We start from the raw sequence: 25,058 nt of genomic DNA, 5'->3' as shown, positions 1-25,058 counted from the left end.
CAATGCTCTACTCTCTGGCTACCTGGATAAAGTACTAAATACGGCTGCTAGAATCTTGACTAGAACCAACAAAAAAAATCATATTACTCCAGTGCTAGCCTCTCTACACTGGCTTCCTGTCAAGTCTAGGGTTGATTTGAAGGTTGTACTGCTAACCTACAAAGCATTACATGGACTTGCTTCTACCTATCTCTCCAATTTGGTCGTGCCGTACATACCTACACGTACTCTACGGTAACAAGACGCAGGCCTCCTTATTGTCCCTAGAATTTCTAAGCAAACAGCTGGAGGCAAGACTTTCTCTTAGAGAGAGAGAGCGAGAGAGAGGGAGGGAGAGGGAGGTGGAGAGAGAGAGAGAGATAATTAGATGGAGCATACTTAAATTCACACAGGACACCAGATAAGACAGGAGAAATACGGCGTTGAGTGTCAACGTGGCAGAGGTGTTATTGCTTACCCTCACCACCTGGGGGCGGCCCATCAGGAATTCCAGGATCCAGTTGCAGAGGAAAGTGTTCAGTCCCAGGCACCTTAGCTTAGTGATAAGCTTGGAGGGCACTATGGTGTTGAACGCTAAGCTATATTCAATGAACAGCGTTCTCACATAGATGTTCCTTTTATCCAGGTGGGAAAGGGCAGTGTGGAGTGCAATAGAGATTGTGCAATCTGTGGATCTGTTGGGGCGGTATGCGAATTGGAGTGGGTCTAGGGATCTGGGATGATGGTGTTGATGTGAGCCATGACCAGCCTTTCAAAGCATTTCAAGGCTGCAGATGTGTGCACTACGGGGCAGTAGTCATTTAGACAGGTTATTCTTGGTGTTCTTGGGCACAGGGAATATGGTGGTTTGCTTGAAACATATAGGTATTACAGACTGGTTCAGGGAAAGGTTGAAAATGTCAGTGAAGACACTTGCTCTGAGTATGCGTCCTGGTAATCCGTCTGTGAATGTTAACCTGTTCTAAGGTCTGACGCACATCAGCTATGGAGAGTGTGATCATACAGTCATCCGGAATTGCTGGTGCTCTCACATATGGTTCAGTGTTGCTTGCCTCAAAGAGAGCATCGAAGGCTTACTAAGGCATTTAGCTTGTCTGGTAAGCTCGTGTCAGTAGGCAGCTCTCGGCTGGGTTTCCCATTGTAATCAGTGACAATTTGCAAGCCCTGCCACATCCGATAAGCGTCAGAGCCGGTGTAGTATGATTCAATATTAGTCCTGTAGACGCTTTGCCTGTTTGATGGTTCGTCGGAAAGAATATCAGGATTTTTTATATGCGTCCAGATTATTGTCCCACTCCTTGAAGGGGGCAGCTCCAGCCTTTAGCTCAGTACGGATGTTGCCTGCAATCCATGGCTTCTGGTTGGGATATATACATATGGTCACTGGGATATTACGTACGGTCACTGTGGGAACGACGTCATTGATGCACTTGATGCCGGTGACTAATGTGGTAAATGTTCTCAATGCCAACGGATGAATCGCGTAACACATTCCAGTCTGTGCTAGCGAAACAGTCCTGTAGCTCAGCATCTGCTTCATCAGACTTCCATACTGAGCATGTCACTGGTACTTCCTGTTTGAGTTTTTGCTTGTAAGCAGGAATCAGGAGGATAGGGTCGTGGTCAGGCGAGGGAGAGCTTTGTATGCGTGTCTTTGTGTGGAGTGAAGTTGATCTAGAGTTATTTTCCCTCCAGTTGCGCAGGTGACATGCTGGTAGAAATGAGGTTAAACGGATTTCAGTTTTTCTGCATTAAAATCACCGGCCACCAGGAGCGCCACCTAAGATAAGCATTTTCTTGTTTGCTTATGGCCCTATGCAGCACGTCAAATGCTGTGACGGCGTCTGACTGTATTACACTGTGTGAGGTGCTATATGGTCCAATTTACACAAGGTACACAACTCCTCCAAGCCTGATGGCTGATGGTCTTGTTCAGTTTATCCAAGCCGTCATAAAGTTTATCAAGGGAAAGGATTAAAAACAGAGACTATGGGAGTGAATAAAACCTTTGTTGTTTTACTCCTTACTCTGGGTTAGAGGAGGACTTTTTTCGTTTGATTAGACTTTGAATTGCACATCTGACTGGTCGACTGCTGTGAATATGTATACTGTTGCTCTTAGAATAGATTCCATCTTCCTCTTTAAAGTTGTTGGTTGGGCCTCGCTGCACATCTGTCTCACACAGGTAGTAGACCCAGTCCTGGGGCCTCCAAGGGGTGCACGTTTTTTTTTTTTTTGCCCTAGCACTACACAGCTGACTCAAATAATCAACTAATCATCAAGCTTTGATCATTTGAATCGGCTGTGGTGGGTTAGGGCAAAAACCAAAACGTGCACCCCAGGCCCGAGTTTGGGAATCACTGCAGTAGAGGAAGAGACATAGAAACCACAAATGGAGAACCAATGATATGTTATTTTATCGTGACATGTTTACCACAAACAGTGACCAAGTTCGGAGAAGTCAGGTGGTCAATCGTTCTCAAACGTAATGCAACCCAATGCAGCCTCTGAGTAGTTATGAGTGAGATTGAGTACAAACAAATGCATCGTTGTACACAAACATGAATCTGTAAGACAGTTGATAGTGAAGTTCTCATAGAACAGGATGAGTGATGGTAAAAGGGTTTGCTTGTCTTTGGAAACCTTCCCGAACCAAACCCTGATGGTATTTCACTTAACAACAGGAGACAGAGAGGCATGTTTTCACAAGGGCTCTTCATTTTACATGGACAGTTTACTGGAGAGATTTAAGATCTACAATGGATTTCTAGAGTTATTTTTTAGGAGAATAATTCCCGCACATACACACTTCCAGAGCTTGAAGAAAACCTGGACTTGGATTATGATCGCTTATGACGAATGTTTGTTTTGTCACTGGGCTGTTTAGGGTTTTATGTGGTTAGAATGTTACAGACTTCAATATTATTTCTTTATTTGTTTTCACCCGAAAAGCTTGATCTTCTGAGGTCTTGATAACTAAACAATCTACCTTGATGTACAATGACCCAACTGTATGAAGAATATCTAAATTCAGTCAGTGTCAGGAGAATTCAAGGAAATATATGTGATGAAATGTCCTTTACAAGGTGTTAGATACAGTGAATTCGGAAAAGATTCAGACCCCTTAACTTTTTTCCATATTTTGTCACGTTACAGCCTTATTCTAAAATGGATTAAATAAAATACCCCATCATGACAAAGCGAAAATATGTTTTAAGAATATTTAGCAAATGTATAAAAAATGTAAAACAATAGTAATACCTTAATTACATAAGAATTCATGAGACTTAAGAATTTACTAAGAATTTACTATGTGACTCGAAATTGAGCTCAGGTGCATCCTGTTTCCATGAATCATCCTTGAGATGTTTCTACAACTTGATTGAAGTCCAGCTGTGGTAAATTAAATTGATTGGACATGATTTGAAAAGGCACACACCTGTCTATATAAGGTCCCATAGTTCGCTGTGCATGTCAGGGCAAAAACCAAGCCATGTCGAAGGAATTGTGTTGATTGTGTCGAGGTACAGATCTGGGGAAGGGTACCAAAACATTTCTGCAGCATTGAAGGTCCCCAAGAACACAGTAGCCTCCATCATTCTTAAATGGAAGAAGTCTGGGACCACCAAGACTTTTCCTAGAGCTGGCCGCCCAGTCAAACTAGAGGAGAAGGGCCTTGGTAAGGGAGCTGACCAAGAACCCGATAGTCACTTTGACAGAGCTCTAGAGTCTCTCTGTGGAGCTAGAACCTTCCAGAAGGACAACAATCTCTGTAGCACTCCACCAATCAGGCCTTTATGGTAGGGTGGCCAGACGGAAGCCACTCCTCAGAAAAAGGCACATGACAGCCCGCTTAGTTTGCCAAAAGGCACCTAAAGGACTCTCAGACCATAAGAAACAAGATTGTATGGTCTGATGAAACCAAGATTGAACTCTTTAGCCTGATTGCCAAGCTGGAGCAAGTCTGGAGGAAATCTGGCACCATCCCTATGGGGAAGCATGGTGGTGACAGCATCATGCTGTGTGGATGTTTTTCAGCGGCAGGGACTGGGAGACTAGTCAGAATCGAGGGAAAGATGACCGGAGAAAAGGACAGATCTTTGATGAAAACCTGCTCCAGAGTGCTCAGGACCTCAGACTCAAAGGTTCACCTTCCAACAGGACAACAACCCTAAGCACACAGCCAAGACAATGCAGAAGTGGCTTCGCGACAAGTCTCTGAATGTCTTTAAGTGGCCCAGCCAGAGCCCGGACTTAAACCCGATCGAACATCCCTGAAGAGACCTGAAAATAGCTGTGCAGCAACTCTCCCAATCCAACCTGACAGAGCTTGAGAGGATCTGCAGAGAAGAATGGGAGAAACTCCCCAAATACAGGTATGCCAAACTTGTAGCATCATACCTAAGAAGACTCGAGGCTGTAATCGCTGCCAAAGGTGCTTCAACAAAGTACTGAGTAAAGGGTTGAATACTTATCTAAATGTGATGTTTTAATTGTTTAAAATATAAATCTGCACAAATTTATAAAACCTGTTTTTGCATTATTACGGGGTATTGTGTGTAGATGAGAAAAAAAATGATTTAATAAATTTAGAATAAGGCTGTAACGTAACAAAATGTGGAAAAGGTCAAGGGGTCTTCTGTAGAGTGTCTGTGTAGAATGTCACAGACGTTCGGCATATGTTTCTTGTGTCCTTGTATTTCCATTAAAAAGTCATAATACAAAGATCTCATTGCTAAACCTAATCCCCTTTAAACCTCTCAAGCCCTCAGATGTTTGTCCGTTTATTAAATGCTTAAAAAGATATCATTTCCCTCCATGTGAAAGAAAGGACAGGTTTCCTAGAGACGCCAAAGGTCTGTTTGTCTCCGAGTCCAGTCAAATAGTGTATAGGAAATCCACCGGGCAAAAACTGATTCAATCAACATCATTTCAATGTTATTTGTCACCGTATTGTGATGTGGAATCTGTTTTTAAAATACATTGTATTAGCAAAAAGTAATCAACTGTTTTGAGATTGAAATTTCAACCACAGGATTATGTCACCATGGTAACCCGTTTTTTGACACCCAAACACAATTCAATATCACTTTTGCGATACAGTAAATAACCTATTAACTTGTCGACAAGTTAACAATACTCTAGGTTGGATTCACGTCTCTAACTAATCCAAAAATAAAAGATAAAGAATAGGATTAAGCCAGTGCCTCAGATGAAATTATTCAAGCATTAAATTATTTACATATTGATATTTGGTTGCGTTGTTAACCAAACACAATTCAATAAACTTTTTGTAATACAACAAATAGCCTAAAGTCACAAACTAATGTAATAGTAGTTGTTCAACCTTAAATGGTAACACATCCATGGCCACATTTTGAGGTTAGCCTACTGTAACTATAAACATCTGATGCAATCATAGAAAGCATGTATGTTCAAGATAGCAAAGGTCACAGGTCAGTGGAGAACTTTACGATTGCTGTAGTAATCTTGACAAAATCTTGAACAGCATTGATCACTTGCACTATGTACTTTTAATGTATTGTCAACTGCAATCCAGGTCAATTGGTTGTGATATTAGATGATAACACTAAGTTATTTATTGTATCAATCCAAAATATCTGACTATATTGTATCCCCATTTGAACTTTGTTGTGCTTTTAAATGGTAGAAAGTGCAGTGATAACACATTTAGATGTTAACTCACCAACATATCCGACATTGTTTTTCCATTGGAATGTGGTTGTGCTTTTAGATGGTTGAAAGCATAGTGATAACACATTGTCTTTTTGAGTGGGTGAATAAAGGATGAAATCTCATTGATCCACGTCTCAACCAAGTAATACCCAAATTGAAATGACGTGGTGTGCCCACTGGAAGGTGATCACAAAGGACTGGAACAGATGAATAAATCATAACAAAACTGTAAATAAATGACAAAGTGCTATTAAACAAAGGGCAGATGGCTAATGACTGTGTCTGTGGTGATTGAAGCCAGGCGTTACTTCAGTTTTCCAAATATGGACCCTCTAGACTTGTCACTATAAAACTATGCCCTGTGGTTTGTAATATGCACTGATACTTCCTTTTGTTGTACTATGTACTCATAATAAATAACACAAACATGTATTTTTCACATGCATTCAAGGTCCCTTTTCTGGCGTCAATATCAAAGTTCTTTCTTTGCAGAAGCTGAGATTGACATCTCAGTCCACATGCTTCATACACATCAACACTATATTATGAAACCGGAATCAAAGTCAGAATTTTCATGCCAGGGAAAGCTGACGCTGAGGGATGTAGACAGAGCTTATAAGACAAATTGACTAGACACTACTCATAGACTAGACACTACTAGGGCATGCACTCTGTAACCACCTCACTGTCATGATGACCAAAGAACGGTTGGCCAGTCTGGATGAATCTCAAACATAGTCAACCAGCTGGCCGGCCAAACATACACACATTCTGACCTATAGCTGTGTTTACACTATACACATTCATATGTGCATACATACACATGCCCACATGCATGCGTGCACACACACATTCTGGCTTGCTGGTTCTTTTTCTCTCTTAATTGTGGCTACACATTGTGCATGTTTAACTATACTCCATAGAACACCCTGCTCATTGTTTCTGGCAAGGCCCTCAGCACATGACCCAACCCCCTACTTATATCCACACCAACCTGGACTCATTGGTAGACGTAACATATTAAAAATACATCCGGGACACTCCAATTAGTATGGTATGTATTAATTTGTCGATGTCCATCATCCATTTCATATGGTACGTTACAAATTGCAATTCATACAAATTGCAATTTTTTACAGTATGTTACGAATTCCAATTTGTTGTGGCTAATACTAATGTTAGCTAGGTGGCTGGGTTAAGGTTAGGGTTAAGATTAAGGGTTAAGGTTAAGGGAAGGGTTAGCTAACATGCTAAGTAGTTGCATAGACGTTTGTGTTATACGCCCACCCATCCACCCCGACCAACCACCCTCGTTTTTGCCTTAAGTAAACTTCTGTTTTAATTAACCATACCAAACGTAACACACTAGATTTCACTTCACTGGAACTAAGGGGTTTTACGTGCTACGCGCTTCAGTACTCTACGGTCCCGTTCTGTGAGCTTGTGTGACCTCCCACTTCGCGGGCTGAGCCGTTGTTGCTCCTAGGCATTTCCACTTCACAATAACAGCACTTACAGTTGACCGGGACAGCTCTATCAGGGATGATGAACTGACTTGTTGGATAGGTTGCATCCAATGACGGTGCCACGTTGAGTCACTGAGCTCTTCAGTAGGGCCATTCTACTGATATTGTTTGTCTATGGAGATTGCATGGCTGTGTGCTCGATTTTACACACCTGTCAGCAACGGGCGTGGCTAAAATAGCCAAATCCACTAATTTGACGGGGTGTCCACATACTTTTGTATATATAATGTATCATACTAATTGCAGCGTCCTGGATTTACATTTACTATGTTACGTCAAGTCTATGAGACCAGGCTGTCCACACAAGAAACATGAACCCTTTCCTGTGAGAGACGATCCAACTGTGGCGCTGCATGTCTGTTAACGTGGCTGGTCTGCTGTAAGTCACCAGGGTGTCAGAGGGACAGTGTGGGGCCAAAAAACCCTTTAGCCATAACTATAACCTTGTGAGACTTCCACTCTAGCTAGTGTGGGAGATGTGTGTATCTGGCAGAGTGAGGAAAGTAAGTGAGAGGGTAAGTGCAAGGGAATTCAGCAATCCAAAAGGCCTTGATAGTTTTTGTTTAGGAGGCCCAAAATGCTTTAAGATTGCTAAGTGCATGTAAGAAGACAGAGGGAGTAAGCCAAGCGACAAACAATTCATCCAATAAAATGTCTGCAGTTAGTTGAGTCTCTGTCTATTCCCCAGTTAAAACCCTGAACGCTTATTTTTTTTTCCCACTCACTCTGAGCTCCAGCCAGTTTGCAGCAGTGTTGTTGACTCTGGCCTTGAGCATCTAGATCTGGGACAGGAGAGCCGAGCCCCCTGCCCCCACATCACATTAGACTACTGCCTAACAAGAACAATCTGTGTAGAGCCCATGAGCCCAGTCATTTTCTGGGAAGCAAGGCAGCCAGAGAGGGAGGAGGGGAGGGAAGGAGAAAAGCGGGAGGAGGGGAGGGAAGGAGAAGAGAGGGAGGGGAGGAAAGGAGAAGAAAGGGGGAAGGAGGGATGTGTCCTAATGGCAAAAAACTTTTTTTTCCTTCTGTGCCGGTCAGAGAAACCTCCAGTCTAAAATCTGAAACTGTAGAAGTTACTGGAGGAGGTGAGGCAGGCACGTTTTCCCTCTTGTTCTCAGTCCATTTTCCTCTCTCAAGCATCCATAATTCCAGAGGAGCATTTTCTGTGTGACCACTTCTGTAGGAGGTGAGTAGAGCCACTTCTATTCATTTACTTTCACTGTACATTTTACCACATAGGGAAACAGATGAAATACTAGCTGATAACATTCTTATCAAATATGAGTTAACTTTAGTGGACAGGTATGACCTCACATGACCATTGCAGTGCAGTTCAGCTGCAGTGACAGCATCATGACATGTCTCCAGGGAAGCAGCCCACCAGCAGGGAATCAGGCTAGTTCAATAGAGTTCCCCAACAGGATGTTCTCTGAGACCAATGGGTTTCCCATATTTGCATGAGACATTGTGCAGATAAACGTGCGGTGAATAGAGCTTTTATTTTTTTAATTATTCAATCGTATTAAAATGTTTGTATGTCATTATTTCCCACACAAAGGCAGTGCTAAATGTATGACTGTTGAAAAATGTCTGATCATCTCCATCTAATGGTATCTTGAACACTTCAATAGAGACTAATGCATCTGTATCCTTTGTGTGTGTTCGCATATCTGCATGTGTGTGAAAGTATACATTGAGGGGGAATGGGCGATAAACTGTAGATGCGCTCCCATCCCCCCTTCCCTGATAAGTGCAATGCCTCATGTGGCCCAGCTTGCACACAGATGGAGTGGGAAAAGGGGATAAAGGAGGGAGGGGGTTGGTTGGTTTATATGGACCAGGCCAGCATTCTAGTCCAGGGCTACATTCAGCAGAGCACAACTGTGGAACATTCAGATAGAAATATATTGTGTAGAAAATACATGCTTCTGACATGTTGAGTAAGGAATCATGACAACTCTATTAATTACATTTCTATCGGCAATGATCAGTTGGTTTTTCTCAGTCATTGTGAAAGTAAGAGTTAGTTCTTCTTGTTATTGCTAGGGTAACGTGGGGTAACCAGCCCCCTCTAAGAACAATGTCCAACTGCTGACACAAAAATGCAAAGTTTGGTAAAAATGTGGTATGTGGATGATGGTCATGCTAGGCAAACAAACTATGAAGGGAAATAAGTGGCTACAGTTTACACTTTAGTTATTTAATCATTTTTTTGTTGTAAAGGGGCATTTTTCCCAAATACCGGGGTAACATCTTTAGTTGAGCAAGAGTAGTGGCAGCCAGGGAAAATAGGTGACAGTGGTTTATGTGAGAATTACCCGAGGGAGCTAGTTAACCCACGTTACCATAGAAAATTGTTTTAAGCCAAATTCAATTTCAGGGAAATGAGCAGTCCATGATTTATTTCTGTGAAGCAGCATGAAAAGGAGCTGTTTAAATAAATGTCCAAAATAGTTATTAAAAGATCGGGACAGGAAGCAATGACATTAACATCAGATGACGTGACTCTCACATTGACCAAAAGCAGATTGACAAAATGGGATTAACGTTTTAGTCATGTAACCAAATATCATTGACTGGTCAGGAGTTTGGCCTAGATTCGATCAGTTCCGCTTTAACCCACGGAGGTGTAACTGCATTGAAGCTGTCATATCAGCAAGCGACTCGCGGCGTTATACCTATCGCAGACATTTCCACCAAGTCTCATTAGTAGAAATCCCATGCAGCCTTGTTACAAGTTTAACATTGGAATGTGTGTTGTAATCTACAACTCGATTAGGCTCATATGAATTTGTATTATTTAGTCTAATGATGTCATTATTTCTATACTTTTTCATTCTGAACTTTGAACGTGGGTAGGATGTGTGTGGCTTCGTGACAATGACCACAAGAGCAGCCGATCCCCAATTTGACAGCTCCAATGCAGTTAATTTACACCTCCGTCATCGACTCAACAATGATCTGCTGTGCAGTTTTCAGTTATTGTGGGTTAAGGCCAATCTGATTGAATCTAGGCATTTGTGTACATCTACTGTATCTGTCTGTGTGCATTGTCATTGTGTGTGTCTGCATGTGAGATGCTATGATTTGAATCCAGACTTTAAATCCTGCCTGCCTCTCATCAGTCCTCAGCTGCTGTCTTAGTCTTAAAATTACATTTAGGGCTCTACAGCTATAGACATTCTATCAAGAATAGAAATTACAATGTTTTGTGAAACACACACAAAGCTGTAGATGTTAGCTGTCACTGTTAGACACAAGAACAGCTACATTAATTGCAAACACCTCTGTTGATCAAAATCTGTTTAATTCAATAAGTGGAAATGCAAATTGACAACAGTTACTGCAGCAGCACTGACACTGTTCTTGTTGTTTTCTGCAGGTCCTACAGGAGATGACGTTCCTCATGGCACTTCATCTGATTAGTCTTTCTGTGATGCTCTGGTCCAGCAGTCCCAGTCTGGCCACACCCCTCCCTTTCAACATTTCCTTGGAGGGCAGTGCAGAGGGGGAGGAGCTGGGCAGCCTCATCCCCACCCCTTACTCACCTACCACCAGTGGCCCAGCCTCAGAGTCCCCAACCACCTCAGATGGCTCCACTCACATAGAGCACTTCCTGCTCAGCCAGATGGTTCACTTCCTGCAGGAGAACATGCTCCTCATCCTTGTTGCCTCAATCCTCTTCATCACCATCTTCCTCATCCTCTGCTGTGCTTGCATCATGAGCCGCAAGCGGAAGGTCAATGCCTACTACCCCTCGTCCTTCCCCTCTAAGATGTACGTGGACCAGAGGGACAAGACCGGAGGTACCAAGCTCTTCAACGAGGTGCCAGAGAAACCCTCCAACGGGCAGCAGGCTGAACCAGTTGACTCAAGCAAGCAGCTCCAACAAGACATCATGAGGGCAGCCAAGAACCTCCGCACTCCCTCCAAACCTCCCCTGGGTGAGCGAGAGGGAAACAACCCCACACAGATAGCAGCAGCTGCAGAGAAAAGTCCTGATGTGAATGTTCAGGCTGAGGGAGAAATCATAGAGAAAGACAACGAGCCATCAAATGCACCTGAGCAGAGCGAGGAGGTATGCCAGCTCTCAGACAGTGAGGCCCAACACCGCAGCTGCCCCAAGCAGCCAGAGATCCTTCCAGGACAGATAGGCCTAACAGAGGATGATGAGTCACTCACAAGAGCTGAGCTTCCATCTGGCCAAGGGCACTCACAAGCCAAGCAGGAAGGGGATAGGCAGGAGAACGCCACTGTCATGCAGTCTATTCCGTTGATCACTGGGGAGAAAACAGCATTTTAACTATGTTGGACAGTGGACCCTCCTTCTCCCACCAGCCTTCTCTGCATTGGACAATATGTTTGAGCTCAATGGTTTGGACGCTTTTGCATGAGTGACATCTTTAAGGCAAAGCCATACCAAATGTCATCTATTCAGTTGTATGTAATCATATACTTTTGTTTCCCAGTAGCCATCTTTCCATGTCGCTCCCTAAAGGGTATATGATGTAACCTGAGCATACAACTCATGGACGCTGTAGTCTAATGTTGTTTGTATTTGTACAATGGCCAAAGTAATGGTACTGCCTTTTATTTCTCTCTTCCACTCATTGGTAGAGATCATTTTTTAGGGCAACATGAGATTGCTTTCCCTTTTTATTCAACTAGGCAAGTCAGTTAAGAACAAATTCTTATTTACAATGACGGCCTAGTGGGTTAACTGCCTTGCTCAGGGGCAGAACGACAGATTTTTACCTTGTCAGGTCAGGGATTCGACCTAGCAACCTTTCAGTTACTGGCCCAACGCTCTAACCACTAGGCTACCTGCCGCTCCTTGAACAAATATGGATAAGTAGAGGGGAAGTTCACCATGAGCACATCATGGTGCAGCATCTGCAACAACTTCAACTTAGCATGTTTCCTACATTAAGGGAAGTATTTTTGCATTATAAAACCTGTTTATCGTTTGGTTAGTCAAATGTTTATCCCTTCGCGTTAAACATTTCCATTAAAGGGTCAAGCCGGAGTTCCAACAATAACAAAGCAGGCACCCAGCCACTTGTTTCAGTAAACAGCTGAGGGATGGGGCTTAAGAAACATAACGACTCTCAAAGTCATAGAGCTATGGATGCAAGGACTGAGCATCCATGAGATCAAACTGATTGTGACCATGTTTTGAAGCTATAGTGTTTGATTACACTTTGTACAAACATTGAAGTAAAAAAAACATAGTTGGGGTTCTGAATGGGTACGACAGATTAAGCTCATGAAGCATTTAAGGTACAGTCGTCAAGAATCAATGATTTCATAAGTATTTTAGTATTTTAGTATATTATTCATAAGTATTTTAACAGTCAAAGAAATGTGAAGCAACTGCAGATTGTTGTCCCTTAAAGGGCCAGTTGCTCAGCTGCAGACCTAGGTCAGAAGTTGGGAAAGCATCCAAGTGTCTGTTCTACTTGTACAATACAGGCTGGTTAGTCCGGTGTGGTTGAAAATATGCACACTCCAAAATGTTTGTAGAGGTGCCGACTTTCCTTCCATAATTGTACTTTGGTTGAATAAAGTAGATTTTATGAAGACAGGAAGAAACAGCAGCATTCTAAAATGGGTTGTGTATTTGGGTAGGTAACAAAAGCAGAACCATTTAGCTGAATGTATGAAGTCACATATTTAACATGGCTGTATGCTGCCATCTAGTGGAGAAATACAGCACTTCAATTTATCTGGTAGTATTCACTACATCTGACAAATACCAGGTAATACCGAAAAGCTGGTTGACTAAATGACTAAAACAGACATGCAATACTACTTACGCATTACTTTATTACTTTCAATTAAAACCAGGAATTATGTCTGAAATGTCACTAAACAATCAAAATAGATACCTTGATAGTTTGCTACCATTTTACATCTTCCGCATTACATTTCATCATTGCCATCAAGCCATTAGTACAGGAGTGTTGATGGAATACTAAGACAAACTTCTAAGGCTTATTCAATACTTCCACCACTGCATCCATAATCACTTCCCAATGGAACACACCCATACCATGACAAAATACTCAAGCACAAAGCAAGCAAACTCCTGTACACTCGACTCACTTCACATTTTTCACTCCTGAAAATAAGGCTTACTTTGTACCAATCCCCCGATCAGTGCCCTTAAAAATGTCCGTTAATGTGACAGGCTGGAGTAAAGATCAAAAAAACATAATGCCACAGGGGCTTGGTGTGTACACTGTGCCATCTATGTACGTTGTATGGGTGGACATAACATGAACTAATTTAAGGTGCCTCATATATAGAAGAATGGTGGAGTGGGAATCCAGGACTATACTTTGAGTGTCCCCTTGGTAGTAGGGTGCAGGACACTGGTGTTCAGACATTGGCAAAGACCTCAGTTGCTGGCTTTGACCTCCTCAATCTTGCCATCCTTTTGTTTGAGACGGTAGTCATGGAGGGCAGCTTTGATGGCATCCTCAGCCAGCACTGGAGAAAAGGGCACAGTCAGGAATATCAAATGGTTTAAAAAAAAATTAGGTTTAAAAAAATGGTTTAGAATTTCACAACTTGTTAAACAGTTTGGAAAGAACAGCCTTAGATATTAGACTGAAATAAGAGCTTACTAGAGCAGTGAAGTTTGACCGGTGGAAGACAGAGCTCTTTGGCAATATCCGTGTTCTGTATGGTCAGTGCTTCGTCAATCTGGAAGCCAAGCGAGCAACATTCCATCAACCAAGAAATAAACTCCACCCAACCATGATATGTAACAAAAGGAACAAGCAGCGTGGCAGAAAAGACTGAAATGCAACATTCAGACAGAACAGTGAAAGAGGAAGCAGAGGAAGTGTCATGGGTGCAGAACGTTCACTCACAGATTTGCCCTTCACCCACTCTGTTACCAGGGAGCTGGAGGCGATAGCTGAGCCGCAGCCAAACGTCTTGAACCTGGCGTCCACAATCTTCCCATGATCGTCTACCTCAATCTGCAGAAAGGAGTCACTTTATTCAATGGTGACTTTTGTCCACAAATGAATTCATAAACAATGTAGTCACGTTACTAAACACAAGCTTGGTAACTAAATAGAACATGTCGCTTCTCTGCAAATCCTCCAGGGGACCAACGTACCTGCAGTTTCATCACATCTCCACAAGCTGGGGCACCCACCAAGCCTGTACCCACATTCTTGGAGGTCTTGTCCAGGGACCCAACGTTCCTTGGGTTCTCATAGTGGTCCACTACCTAAAAATTGGAAAAAGAAAGGAAATGTCATGGTTAGTCATCATATTGTTGATTCCACTTAATTAACAATTATGATTACCCTCTCTAAGGAACATGCCCTGCTGCTGTCACAAACATTCACATAACAGCATCCGTAATCACATTCCAACTGTCTCCCAAAAAAGCAGGCTCAAGGCTGAGGCCTCTTGCATTGCTGTTATGTAACAAGTTGACGTTATGTAAGGCAAATTAAAATAAACAGATTAGGACAGGGCTCCACTGCACACAACAGTAATTCCTGTTGCAACCTCCCTCCCCCCAGATGTAATAGCCATGATGCGGAGTCATTCTCTACACTATTAAACAATGCTGGGAACAAAGCTTTTGATGAGATCATCATTACGAGGATTGTCTGAATATCCTAAAATATCAGGGCCTCGTTTCCCAGAGCCTGAGTAGCATTAAGATCATTGTTAGAACCATCTTAAGATGCATCTTTAGTAGCCGAGCCGTTTCTCATAGTTACTGAAGTTGCACTTGAAAACACTTATTTACCTCAGACCACTCATAGAATAGCTAAGTGTGTCATTAGATGCTTGTTTTTGCCATTCCGTCACTTTATACACAGAAGAGCACCGCTAAACAAAGACTCAACTCTGATGGGTCTCTGGAACTGCCCATAACTTCAGAATGAAGTTCACTACAAATATGTCTTTGCAACTGTAACAAATAAGCGAAGAATAAGACAATGCTTCAAATGAAATCCATGGCTGAAAAAGAACATAACATTTATTTGAGAAATGCAGGCCTATGTTCATTCAATTTAACAATATAATATTCTAGGCTACTGTCAAATTTTGCTTCATGTGCTCAAATTTTAATTTAGTGGGTAAGCATTTAGAATGAGCCACCTCAATTTGCATCCATAGGTGGCAAACAAAAAAAGATACATCCCTTTTTCAGGACCCTGTCTTTCAAAGAGTTATTTTGATTTTTACAAATTAACTTCACAGATCTTCATTGTAAAGGGAATAAATGGCAATGTCCGTACTGTGAGACGCCTAAGACAGCGCTACAGGGAGACAGGATGGACAGCTAATCGTCCTCGCAGTGGCAGACCACATGTAACACCTGCACAGGATTGGTACATGCAAATATCACACCTGGCAATGTCCGTACTGGCAATGTCCAACAGGTACAGGATGGCAACAACAACTGCCCGAGTTGCACCAGGAACGCACAATCCCTCCATCAGTGCTCAGACTGTCCGGAATAGGCTGAGAGAGGCTGGACTGAGGGCTTGTAGGCCTGTTGTAAGGCAGGTCCTCACCAGACATCGCCGGCAATAACGCCACCTATGTGCACAAATCCACCGTCGCTGGACCAGACAGGACTGGCAAAAAGTGCTCTTCACTGAAGAGTTGCAATTTTGTCTCACCAGGGGTGATGGTCAGTTTTGCATTTATCGTCGAAGGAATGAGCGTTACCGAGGCCTGTACTCTGGAGCGGGATCGATTTGGAGGTGGAGGGTCAGCCATGGTCTGGGGCGGTGCGTCACAGCAGCGTCGAACTGAATTTATTGCAGGCAATCTCAATGCTGTGCGTTACAGGGAAGACATCCTCATCCCTCATGTGATACCCTTCCTGCATGACAATGCCACCAGCCACTCGAGTCCACAACTCTGCCCCTCGTTTTATTGCTACAAAAACACTTGAATTATGTCACAAATCCATATGTAACAATGCACAAAGTCTATTTTCTGCCAATTTACCCGCTCACTTTCGCGTAGACGCGAGAAAAATAGACTTCGTTTCTAATTTGAAGCGCATACACGCTCATAAAAATAAAAAATAAAACACTAATTTGGGTTTCAATGTTCAGACCGAGCGCTTAAAACTCCACCACACAGAAGAGACCTTCGTCCAATAACTTGTGTAATGGAACTGAATAATGATCAAGGGACACACATCTATTGTTGGTTCAACAGAAACCGAGTTACTGTGTAAACGTTATTTCCGAGTCTAATAAAGAGCCAAAATCAATTAAACTACGTATTGCCAGGGCTACCACTATAGATGCCGCGTCACTGCATGTCACCTAACTAGCTAATTTGTTTACGCTAGGTACCTGTTACCAAAATAGCTGTGGAATTAAATAACAACTCAGGACGGAACAGATTAACCGTCAAGTAGCACTTGTCTCACTCGACATGCTGCTGTACATGAAAATTGCATTGTCAGGAAAAAAAGTGAACATAAAAAACGAACATGTTAAATTACAGTTAACTAGCTACCTTTAGAGTACTCTAAATTAATACTAGGCAAGACATTTGACGCATGTTACCTAAGCTACCGCTTTCTTTAATGAATATATTTCAACTAGCTAACATCACTGTATGACAAATACATAACAGTTCATCAATGCTACCTTTGCTTCTGGGCAAGTTCAGTTACCTAATATAGGTAGTTAACCTACTAAATGAGTTGCCTAACGTTACTGCGCCAAGCCATTCATGTTGTTGGAAGAGTTTACGACCGCAACAGTGAAACATGGTTGAATTTATCAGCTATCAAACTCAGCTAGTTATGTTTTACCTTCTTGTGGTAGGCAGCTTGGGCTTTATATTCCGGGGAAGAAAGCCTTTTGATCACAACAAGAGGGGTGATGCACTTCTTTGCTGCTACTAGACCCGCCATGTTCACGGTTTGTCTGAAATGACGCAGTCTGAAACCATGCGAGCGCCTACCTTTATGGTGCTTTCAAGACAACTGTGACACTGTGAAAATACGAGGTCAAATCATGACGTCTTTTGGTTTTATTTGTATTATTAATTTAACTAGGCACATCCGTTAAGAAAAAACTCCTATTTACCAGAAGTCAAAAGAGCTCCTGCGGGAACGGGGGCTGGGGCTGGGATTAAAAATAAAATACGAATATAGGACAAAACACACATCAGGACAAGAGACACCACAACACTAGGTGAAGAGAGACCTAAAAACGACAACATAGTATGGCAGCAACACATGAAAACATAGCATGGTAGCATCACAACATGACAACAACATGGTAGCAGCACAAAACATGGTACAAACATTATTGGGCACAGTTAACCACACAAAGGGCATTGAATGTAGAGATGGAGACAAAACGGTCCAGTTTGAGTGTTTTTTGCAGCTATCTAGCTTTGTGTGTGCTTTGGGGACGTTAACAGAATGTGACTGGCAGAACGGGTATTGTATGTGGAGGATGAGGGCTGCAGTAGGTATCTCAGATAGGGGGGAGTGAGGCCTAAGAGGGTTTTGTAAATAAGCATCAACCAGTGGGTCTTGCAAAGGGTAAACAGAGATGACTAGTTTACAGAGATTATAGAGTGCAGTGATGTGTCATATAAGGAGCATTGGTGGCAAATCTGATGGCCAAATGGTAATGAACATCTAGCCATTTGAGAGCACCCTTACCTGCCGATCTATAAATGACGCCTCCCTAATCTAGCATTGTTCGGATGGTCATCTGAATCAGGGTTAGTTTGGCAGCTGTGGTGAACGAGGATCGATTACAATAGAGGAAACCAAGTCTAGATTTAACCTTAGCCTGCAGCTTTGATATCTGCTGAGAGAAGGACAGTCTACCATCTAGCCATACTCACAAGTACTTGTATGAGCTCTAAACCCTCAAAGGTAGTAATCACACTGGTGGGAGAGGGGGATTCTTCTTACCAAACCCCATTACCCTTGTTTTGGAGGTGTTCAAGACAAGGTTATGGGCAGAGAAAGCTTGTTGGACACTAAGAAAGCTTTGTTGTAGAGCGTTTAACACAAAATCCAGGGAGGGGCCAGCTGAGTATAAGACTGTATCATCTGCATATAAATGAATGAGAGAGCTTCCTACTGCTTCTTCAACTATGTTGTTGATGTAAATTGAGAAGAACGTGGGGCCTAGGATCGAGCCTTGGGGACCTCCCTTGGTGACAGGCAGTGGCTGAGACAGCAGATGTTCTGACTTGACACTGCACTCTTTGAGAAAGATGGTTAGCAAACCAGGCCAAAGACCCATCAGAAACACCAATAATCCTTAGCTGGCCCACAATAATGGAATGGTCTACCGTATCAAAAGCTTTGGCCAAGTCAATAAAAATAGCAGCACAACATTGGTTAGAATCAAGTGAAATGGTGACATCATTTAGGACCTTTAAGGTTGCAGTGACACACCCATAACCTGAGTGGAAACCAGATTGCATACCCAAGAGAATACTATAGACATCAAGAAAGCCAGTCAGTTGATTATTGACAAGTTTTTCCAACACTTTTGATAAACAGGGCAAAATAGAAATTGGCCTATAACAGTTAGGATCAGCTTGATTTCGCCCTTTAAATAAAGGATGCACCATGGCTACCTTCTAAGCAATGGGAACCTCCCCAGAGAGGAGAGACAGGTTAAACAGGTCAGAGATAGGATTGGCGATGTTAGGTGCAGCAACCTTAAAGAAGAAAGGGTCTAAACCATCTGACCCAGATGTTTTTTTGTGGTCAAGTTTAAGGCGCTCCTTTAGCACCTCGGACTCAGTGACCCCATGCAGCAGTAGGAGCATCGGGGATAGTCACATTAGAAGGGGTAGGAGATGAGGAAATGTTGGAAGGGCAAGGAGGCATGGCAGAGTAAAATAATAATCCTGACTTAATGAACTGGTGATTAAAGAGCTCAGCCATTTGCTCCTTGTCAGTAACAACCACATCCTCAACATTAAGGGACATGGGCAGCTGTGAGGAGGAGGGTTTATTCTCCAGGTCTTTAACCATTTTCCAGAACTTCTTGGGGTTAGACCCACAGAGAGAGAACTGCTCCTTAAAGTAACTAACTTTGACCTTCCGGATAGCCTGAGTGCACTTATTTCTCATTTGCATGACTGAGAGCCAGTCAGCCTGAGTATGTGTGTGCCAAGCCATTTGCCAAATGGAATTCTTGAGGTGGAGTAACTCTGCCAGATCACGGTCGAACCAGGGGCTGAACCTGTTTTTTATTCTCATTTTCTTTATGGGTGCATATTTGTTAAGGATACCACTGAAAATATCTTCAACAGGGGGGATCAAGCTGATTCTATACCAATTTAGAGAAGCCAGATCAAGAAGGAAGGCTTGCTTATTAAAGTTTTTTAGCAAGTGTCTATGATAAGTTAGGACAGTTTTTTTCACTGAGCAGAAAACACCAGACTGATACCTATCAGGATTATTTGTAAGGATAACACCAAGGAGAGTAGCCTTTTCTGGGTGTTTGGAGTCATACCTTGTGGGATTGGTAATAATCTAAGAAAGATTTAGGGAGTCCAATTGCTTTAGGACTTGGTCAGATGGTTTAAGCATGTCCCAGTTTAGGTCACCTAACAGGACAAATTCAGATTTAGTGTAAGGCGCCAGGAGAGAGCCTAGGGCATTTAGGGTACAGGCAGGTGCTTATGGTGGCCGATAACACCCTGCAACATTCAACAAAGAGTTATTTGAAAGTTTAATGCGTAAAACCAGCAAATCAAATTGTTTGGGGACAGACTTGGTGGAGACAACCAAGCACTGAAGTGTTCTTTGGTAAAGATTGCCACTCCACCACCTTTGGAAGATCTGTCTTGCCGAAAAAGGTTATAACCAGAAAGGTTAACGTCAGTGTTCAGTGTTCAAAACACATTCTTAACCACTTCTCAGTAATGACCAACACATCTAGATTGGAGCTGTGAAACCACACTTTCAATTGATACATTTTAGGCAGTAAGCTTCTAGGCAGGTAGTCTAGTGGTTAGAGCTTTGGGCCAGTAACTGAAAGGTTGCTAGATCAAATCTCCAAGCTGACAAGGTTGTTCTGCCCCTGGACAAGGCAGTTAACCCACTGTTCCTAGGCTGTCATTGTAAATAAGAAATTGTTCTTAACTGACTTGCCTAGTTAAATAAAGTTGTGTTAATGTGCAGAAAACCCAGGCTTTCACGAGAGCAAAACGTCTGTGATCTTCAGGTTGAAAAGTCGGAGCTCTAGAAGTTGGACTTCCGAGTTGAATGACCGTCCAAAATTATTTTTCCCAGTCCGGGATGTTTTTCCCAGTTGTCTTGAACTTACTGAAATCAGAAGTCGGGAGATGAACGTAGCATTATCATGTGCGTGACAGTGTAGGAGGAGCTTTTAGACTAGTGAATGACAGGAAAGTGCATGGCTTTCCTTTGATATAACTTTTTATTCTAGCAATATTCAGCCAATATTTCCAAACGTTTGGAATGACGCCCTGAAGACAAACACAGGGTAGTATAATTCCTGCCTGATCACTTAACCTGAATGTAATTAAGCTGCTCTATCATCACTGAATACATTTAGTCTGAAACTTCCTTCCTAGAAGTCGTTTGTGTGACTTCAAAATGAGGGGTGTTGTGAAAAAAACGAATTCATCAGCAATTTGTCTCTAACAAATCTAACCAATAACACAGTTGTAACAACTGTTACATATATAGGCCTTTCTAAATTAGCCTAACGTGAAAAACATACATGGTCATCTAACTAAAGGTTAAAAGGGTAGACCAGGAATTGTATGTAAAGAATTTTTCATTTCTGCAAGTCTCAACTCAAGTTCCTTGGACATGTAGTTGTCAAGGTTCCACCTGTCACCAGAGGGTGGCAGAGACCGTCCTAGAGACATTAATGACACTCAAGTGTGTCCTATTACTCATTATTATTTCCCTGTTAAAAGAGGTGTGTTTTCTGGTTTCCAGGCTGCGGGTCAAACTCATAAAAGACACACCCTCGTCCACTTATGCCCTTGGGGGAATCCCTGTCACCATCTTGGAAGGCGGTCCAAATGATTAGCCAAGAAAGGAAAGTTTGCAACGTAAGCCGCTCAGCCATGGTTTTTAGTCGAGTTTGTGAGTGTACAATTATTTCGCTCCAGGTTCCTGAAACTCCCCATAATTAAATTTGCGACAATTGTACATCTGCTAAGATTAGTCCGCCAAAACTAAAAAACAACATCAATGGAGATGTCAACATGCAAGTGTAAGTAAAAACAAATGTGAATAAGTTAGAAATTGTGCTACTAATGCATGTGACGGCACAAACATGTCTCATAAAAAGTAAATATGCTTTTGTTTGGTTATTTTTTGGAAATTGTAGAAATAAAACATTTTCCTTCTTCAGAAGTTCCAGCTAGGCAGGCTAACGTTAGCAAATTAATTTGCTAGCTATCATACAGTAGGTGTACATTAATAATTAATATAAGTAGACATGTAATCATAATTGACTGTAGAGCATATTTAATTGTTTTAATTACAAATTCTTATTTACAATGACGGCCTACCCAGGCCAAACCCGGACAACGCTGGGTCAATTGTGCGCCGCCCTATGGGACTCACAATCACGGCCGGATGTGATGCAGCCTGGATTCGAACCAGGGACTGCAGTGATGCCTCTTGCACTGAGATGCAGTGCCTTAGACTGCTGTGCCACTCGGCTGTGTTAAGAAGCAGTGCGGCTGGTTGGGTTGTGTATCGGAGGACGCATGACATTCAACCTTTGTCTGAGCCCGTACGGGAGTTGTAGCGATGAGACAAGATAGCAGCTACTACAACAATTGGATACCACGAAATTGGGGTGAAAAAAAAAAAATAATGTAATTTCCTATTTTTCATGAGTTGTGGCTGAATAAGGAAATGTGTTTTCTGTGAATCGGCAATACAGAACAGCAGCCTCCGGTAAAATCGGGGAGGTGGGGCAGGGGTCTTTGTCTCTGGTGCCCGATCTCTAATAGTAAGGAAGTCTCGAAGGTTTTGCTCTCCTGAGTTAGAGTACCTCATGATGACCACACTATTTACCGAGAGAGTTTTCATCTATATTCTTCGTAGCTGTCTATATACCACCACAAACCGATGCTAGCACTAAGGCCGCACTCAACAAGCTGTATATAAGGTCATAAGCGAACAAGAAAATGCTCATCCAAAGGCAACGCTCATAATTGCCGGGAACTTTAATGCAAGAAAACTGAAATCCGTTTTACCAAATTTTTGTCACGTGCAACTAGAGGAAAAAAACTCTAGATCACCTTTACTCCACACACAGAGACGCATACAAAGCTCGCCCTCCATTTGGCAAATCCGACCATAAACTAAATTCTCCTGATTCCTGATTACAAGCAAAAACTCTAAAAGGAAGTACCAGTGACGTGCTCAATACGGAAGTGGTCCGAGGAAGCCAGGACGCGTACTCAGAGAATGCTCTAACCAGCTGGCAAATGTCTTCAACTGACATTTTCAACCTCTCCCTGGCCCAGTCTGTAATACCTACATGTTTCAAGCAGACCACCATAGTCCCTGTGCCCAAGAACGCCAAGGTAAGCTGCCTAAATGCCTACCACCTGTAGTACTCACATCGTCAACACCATCATCTCAGAAACACTGGACCCACTCCAATTCACATACTGCCCCAACAGATCCACTGATGATGCAATCTTTATTGCACTCCACACTGCCCTTTTCCCACATGGGCAAAAGGAACACCTACTTGAGAATGCTGTTCATTGAATACACCATAGTGCCCTCCAAGCTCATCACTAAGCTAAGAACCCTGGGACTGAACACCTCCCTCTGCAACTGGATCCTAGAATTCCTGATGGGCCGCCCCCAGGTGGTGAGGGAAGGTAACAACACATCAGCCACATTGACCCTCAACACGGGGGTCCCTCTGGGGTGCGTGCTTAGTCTCCTCCTGTACTCCCTGTTCACCCACAACTGTGTGGCCACGCACAACTCCAACACCATCATTAAGTTTGCCAACAACACAACGCTGGTAGGCCTGATCACAAAAGACGAGGAGAGCATATAGGGAGGAAGTCAGAGACTTGGCAGTGTTGTGCCAGGAAAACAACCTCTCCCTCAACGTGAGCAAGACACATGAGCTGATCATTAATGGTTTTTGCGACTGCACTTGAAGAAACTTTCGAAGTTCTTGAAATTTGCCAGATTGACTGACCTTCATGTCGTAAAGTAATGATGGACTGTCATTTGCTTATTTGAGCTGTTCTTGCTATAATATGGACTTGATCTTTTGCCAAATAGGGCTATCTTGTTGGTATACCACCATTACATTTTCACAACACAACTGATTGGCTCAAATGCATTAAGAAGGAAAGAAATTCCACAAATGTACTTTTAACAAGCCACACCTGTTAATTGAAAAGCATTCCAGGTGATTACCTCATTAAGCTGGTTGAGAGAATGCCAAGAGTGTGCAAATATGTCAGCAAGGTGGCTACTTTGAAGAATCTCAAATATACCATTTATTTTGATTTGTTAAACATGTTTTTGGTTACTACATGACTCCATTTGTGTTATTTCATGGTTTGTCTTCACTATTATTCAACAATGTAGAAAATAGTAAAAATAAAGAAAAACCCTGGAATGAGTAGGTGTGTCCAAACTTTTGACTTGTTATGTACATATTAACTCAATTACCTCGACTACCCTGTACCCCTGCACATTGACCCGGTACCGGTACCCCTTGTATATAGCGGGGTTGTTATTTTTAATGTGTTACTATTTTTTTCTTTAGCACATTTTTCTTACTTACTTTTTTAAAACTCTGCATTTTTAGTTGAAAGGGCTCGTAAGTAAGCATTTCACAGTAATGTTGTATTCGGAGCACATGACAAATAACATTTGATTTGTATGTAAGGAATATGTATTTTCACACTTACGTAACAAGAGTGTGCATGGTCGTTGTGAAGAGAGGTATCCTTGACCTTTCCTCTCAGCAATCTAAAAAAAAAAAAAAATCAAACCAAACGTTCAGATTTATTTAATTTCCTAAATTTAACACAAGAAGGCGATATTGGTCAACTTTTAACTATAGCTCCCCAGCTGTCTGAAAATAGTGATAGAAATAGTGCTCTCCGTGGTGCTGAACAAGCCAAGTTTGTGATGCAGAGCACGTGGGCTGAGTTGAGTGGTTGAAAATCCAGCTACAATGACATACTTAGTTATCTAACCACCTCATTCCTTTATTTAAGCACCTAGTAAGTACATCATCATGCTTTTGGGATAAGTGTTTTTTCAGATTACACAATGATTGTTTAGTTGCCGCAACTCCCTCTTTTGCGCTTGGTCCTCATCATTGTAAGTGACCTTGACTTAACACCTGTGAGTTTTATCAGCTTCTTTATGAAAATATTTTGCGAACTTCATGACAGTAGTTAACGCAAGGGGCTACAGTCGTGGTCAAAAGTTTTGAGAATGACACAAATATTAATTTTCACAAAGTTTGCTGCTTCAGTGTCTTTAGATATTTTTGTCAGATGTTACTATGGAATGCTGAAGTATAGTTACAAGCATTTCATAAGTGTCAAAAGATTTTATTGACAATTAAATGAAGTTGATGCAAAGAGTCAATATTTTCAGTGTTGACCCTTCTTTTTCAAGACCTGCAATCCGCCCTGGCATGCTGTCAATTAACTTCTGGGCCACATCCTGACTGATGGCAGCCCATTCTTGCATAATCAATGCTTGGAGTTTGTCAGAATTTGTGGGTTTTTGTTTGTCCACCTGCCTCTTGAGGATTGACCACAAGTTCTAAATGGGATTAAGGTCTGGGGACT

General features: G+C 42.3%; 2 protein-coding genes across 2 annotated transcripts; one reads left to right on the top strand and one right to left on the bottom strand.

The window, feature by feature from the left end:
• Positions 1–7,585: 7,585 nt before the first annotated feature.
• tmem119b (transmembrane protein 119b) lies at positions 7,586–12,815 on the top strand. Its single transcript, XM_021602708.3, has 2 exons — positions 7,586–8,409; positions 10,606–12,815. Exon 2 carries the CDS (start codon positions 10,618–10,620, stop codon positions 11,524–11,526), a length of 909 nt encoding a protein of 302 aa, XP_021458383.2. The 5' UTR covers positions 7,586–8,409; positions 10,606–10,617; the 3' UTR covers positions 11,527–12,815.
• Positions 12,816–13,032: 217 nt separating this feature from the next.
• On the bottom strand, positions 13,033–17,170 carry iscub (iron-sulfur cluster scaffold protein b). Its single transcript, NM_001256846.1, is given in 5 exon segments — positions 13,033–13,715; positions 13,853–13,931; positions 14,102–14,212; positions 14,356–14,469; positions 17,044–17,170. Coding segments are annotated over 5 exon segments (498 nt in total). The 5' UTR covers positions 17,146–17,170; the 3' UTR covers positions 13,033–13,623.
• Positions 17,171–25,058: the final 7,888 nt, after the last annotated feature.

Source organism: Oncorhynchus mykiss, chromosome 5 (assembly GCF_057628025.1).
Source record: "Oncorhynchus mykiss isolate SJ-2025 chromosome 5, ASM5762802v1, whole genome shotgun sequence".
Taxonomy (NCBI): Eukaryota; Metazoa; Chordata; class Actinopteri; order Salmoniformes; family Salmonidae; genus Oncorhynchus; species Oncorhynchus mykiss.
This window is presented reverse-complemented; position numbering and strand designations above follow the sequence as displayed.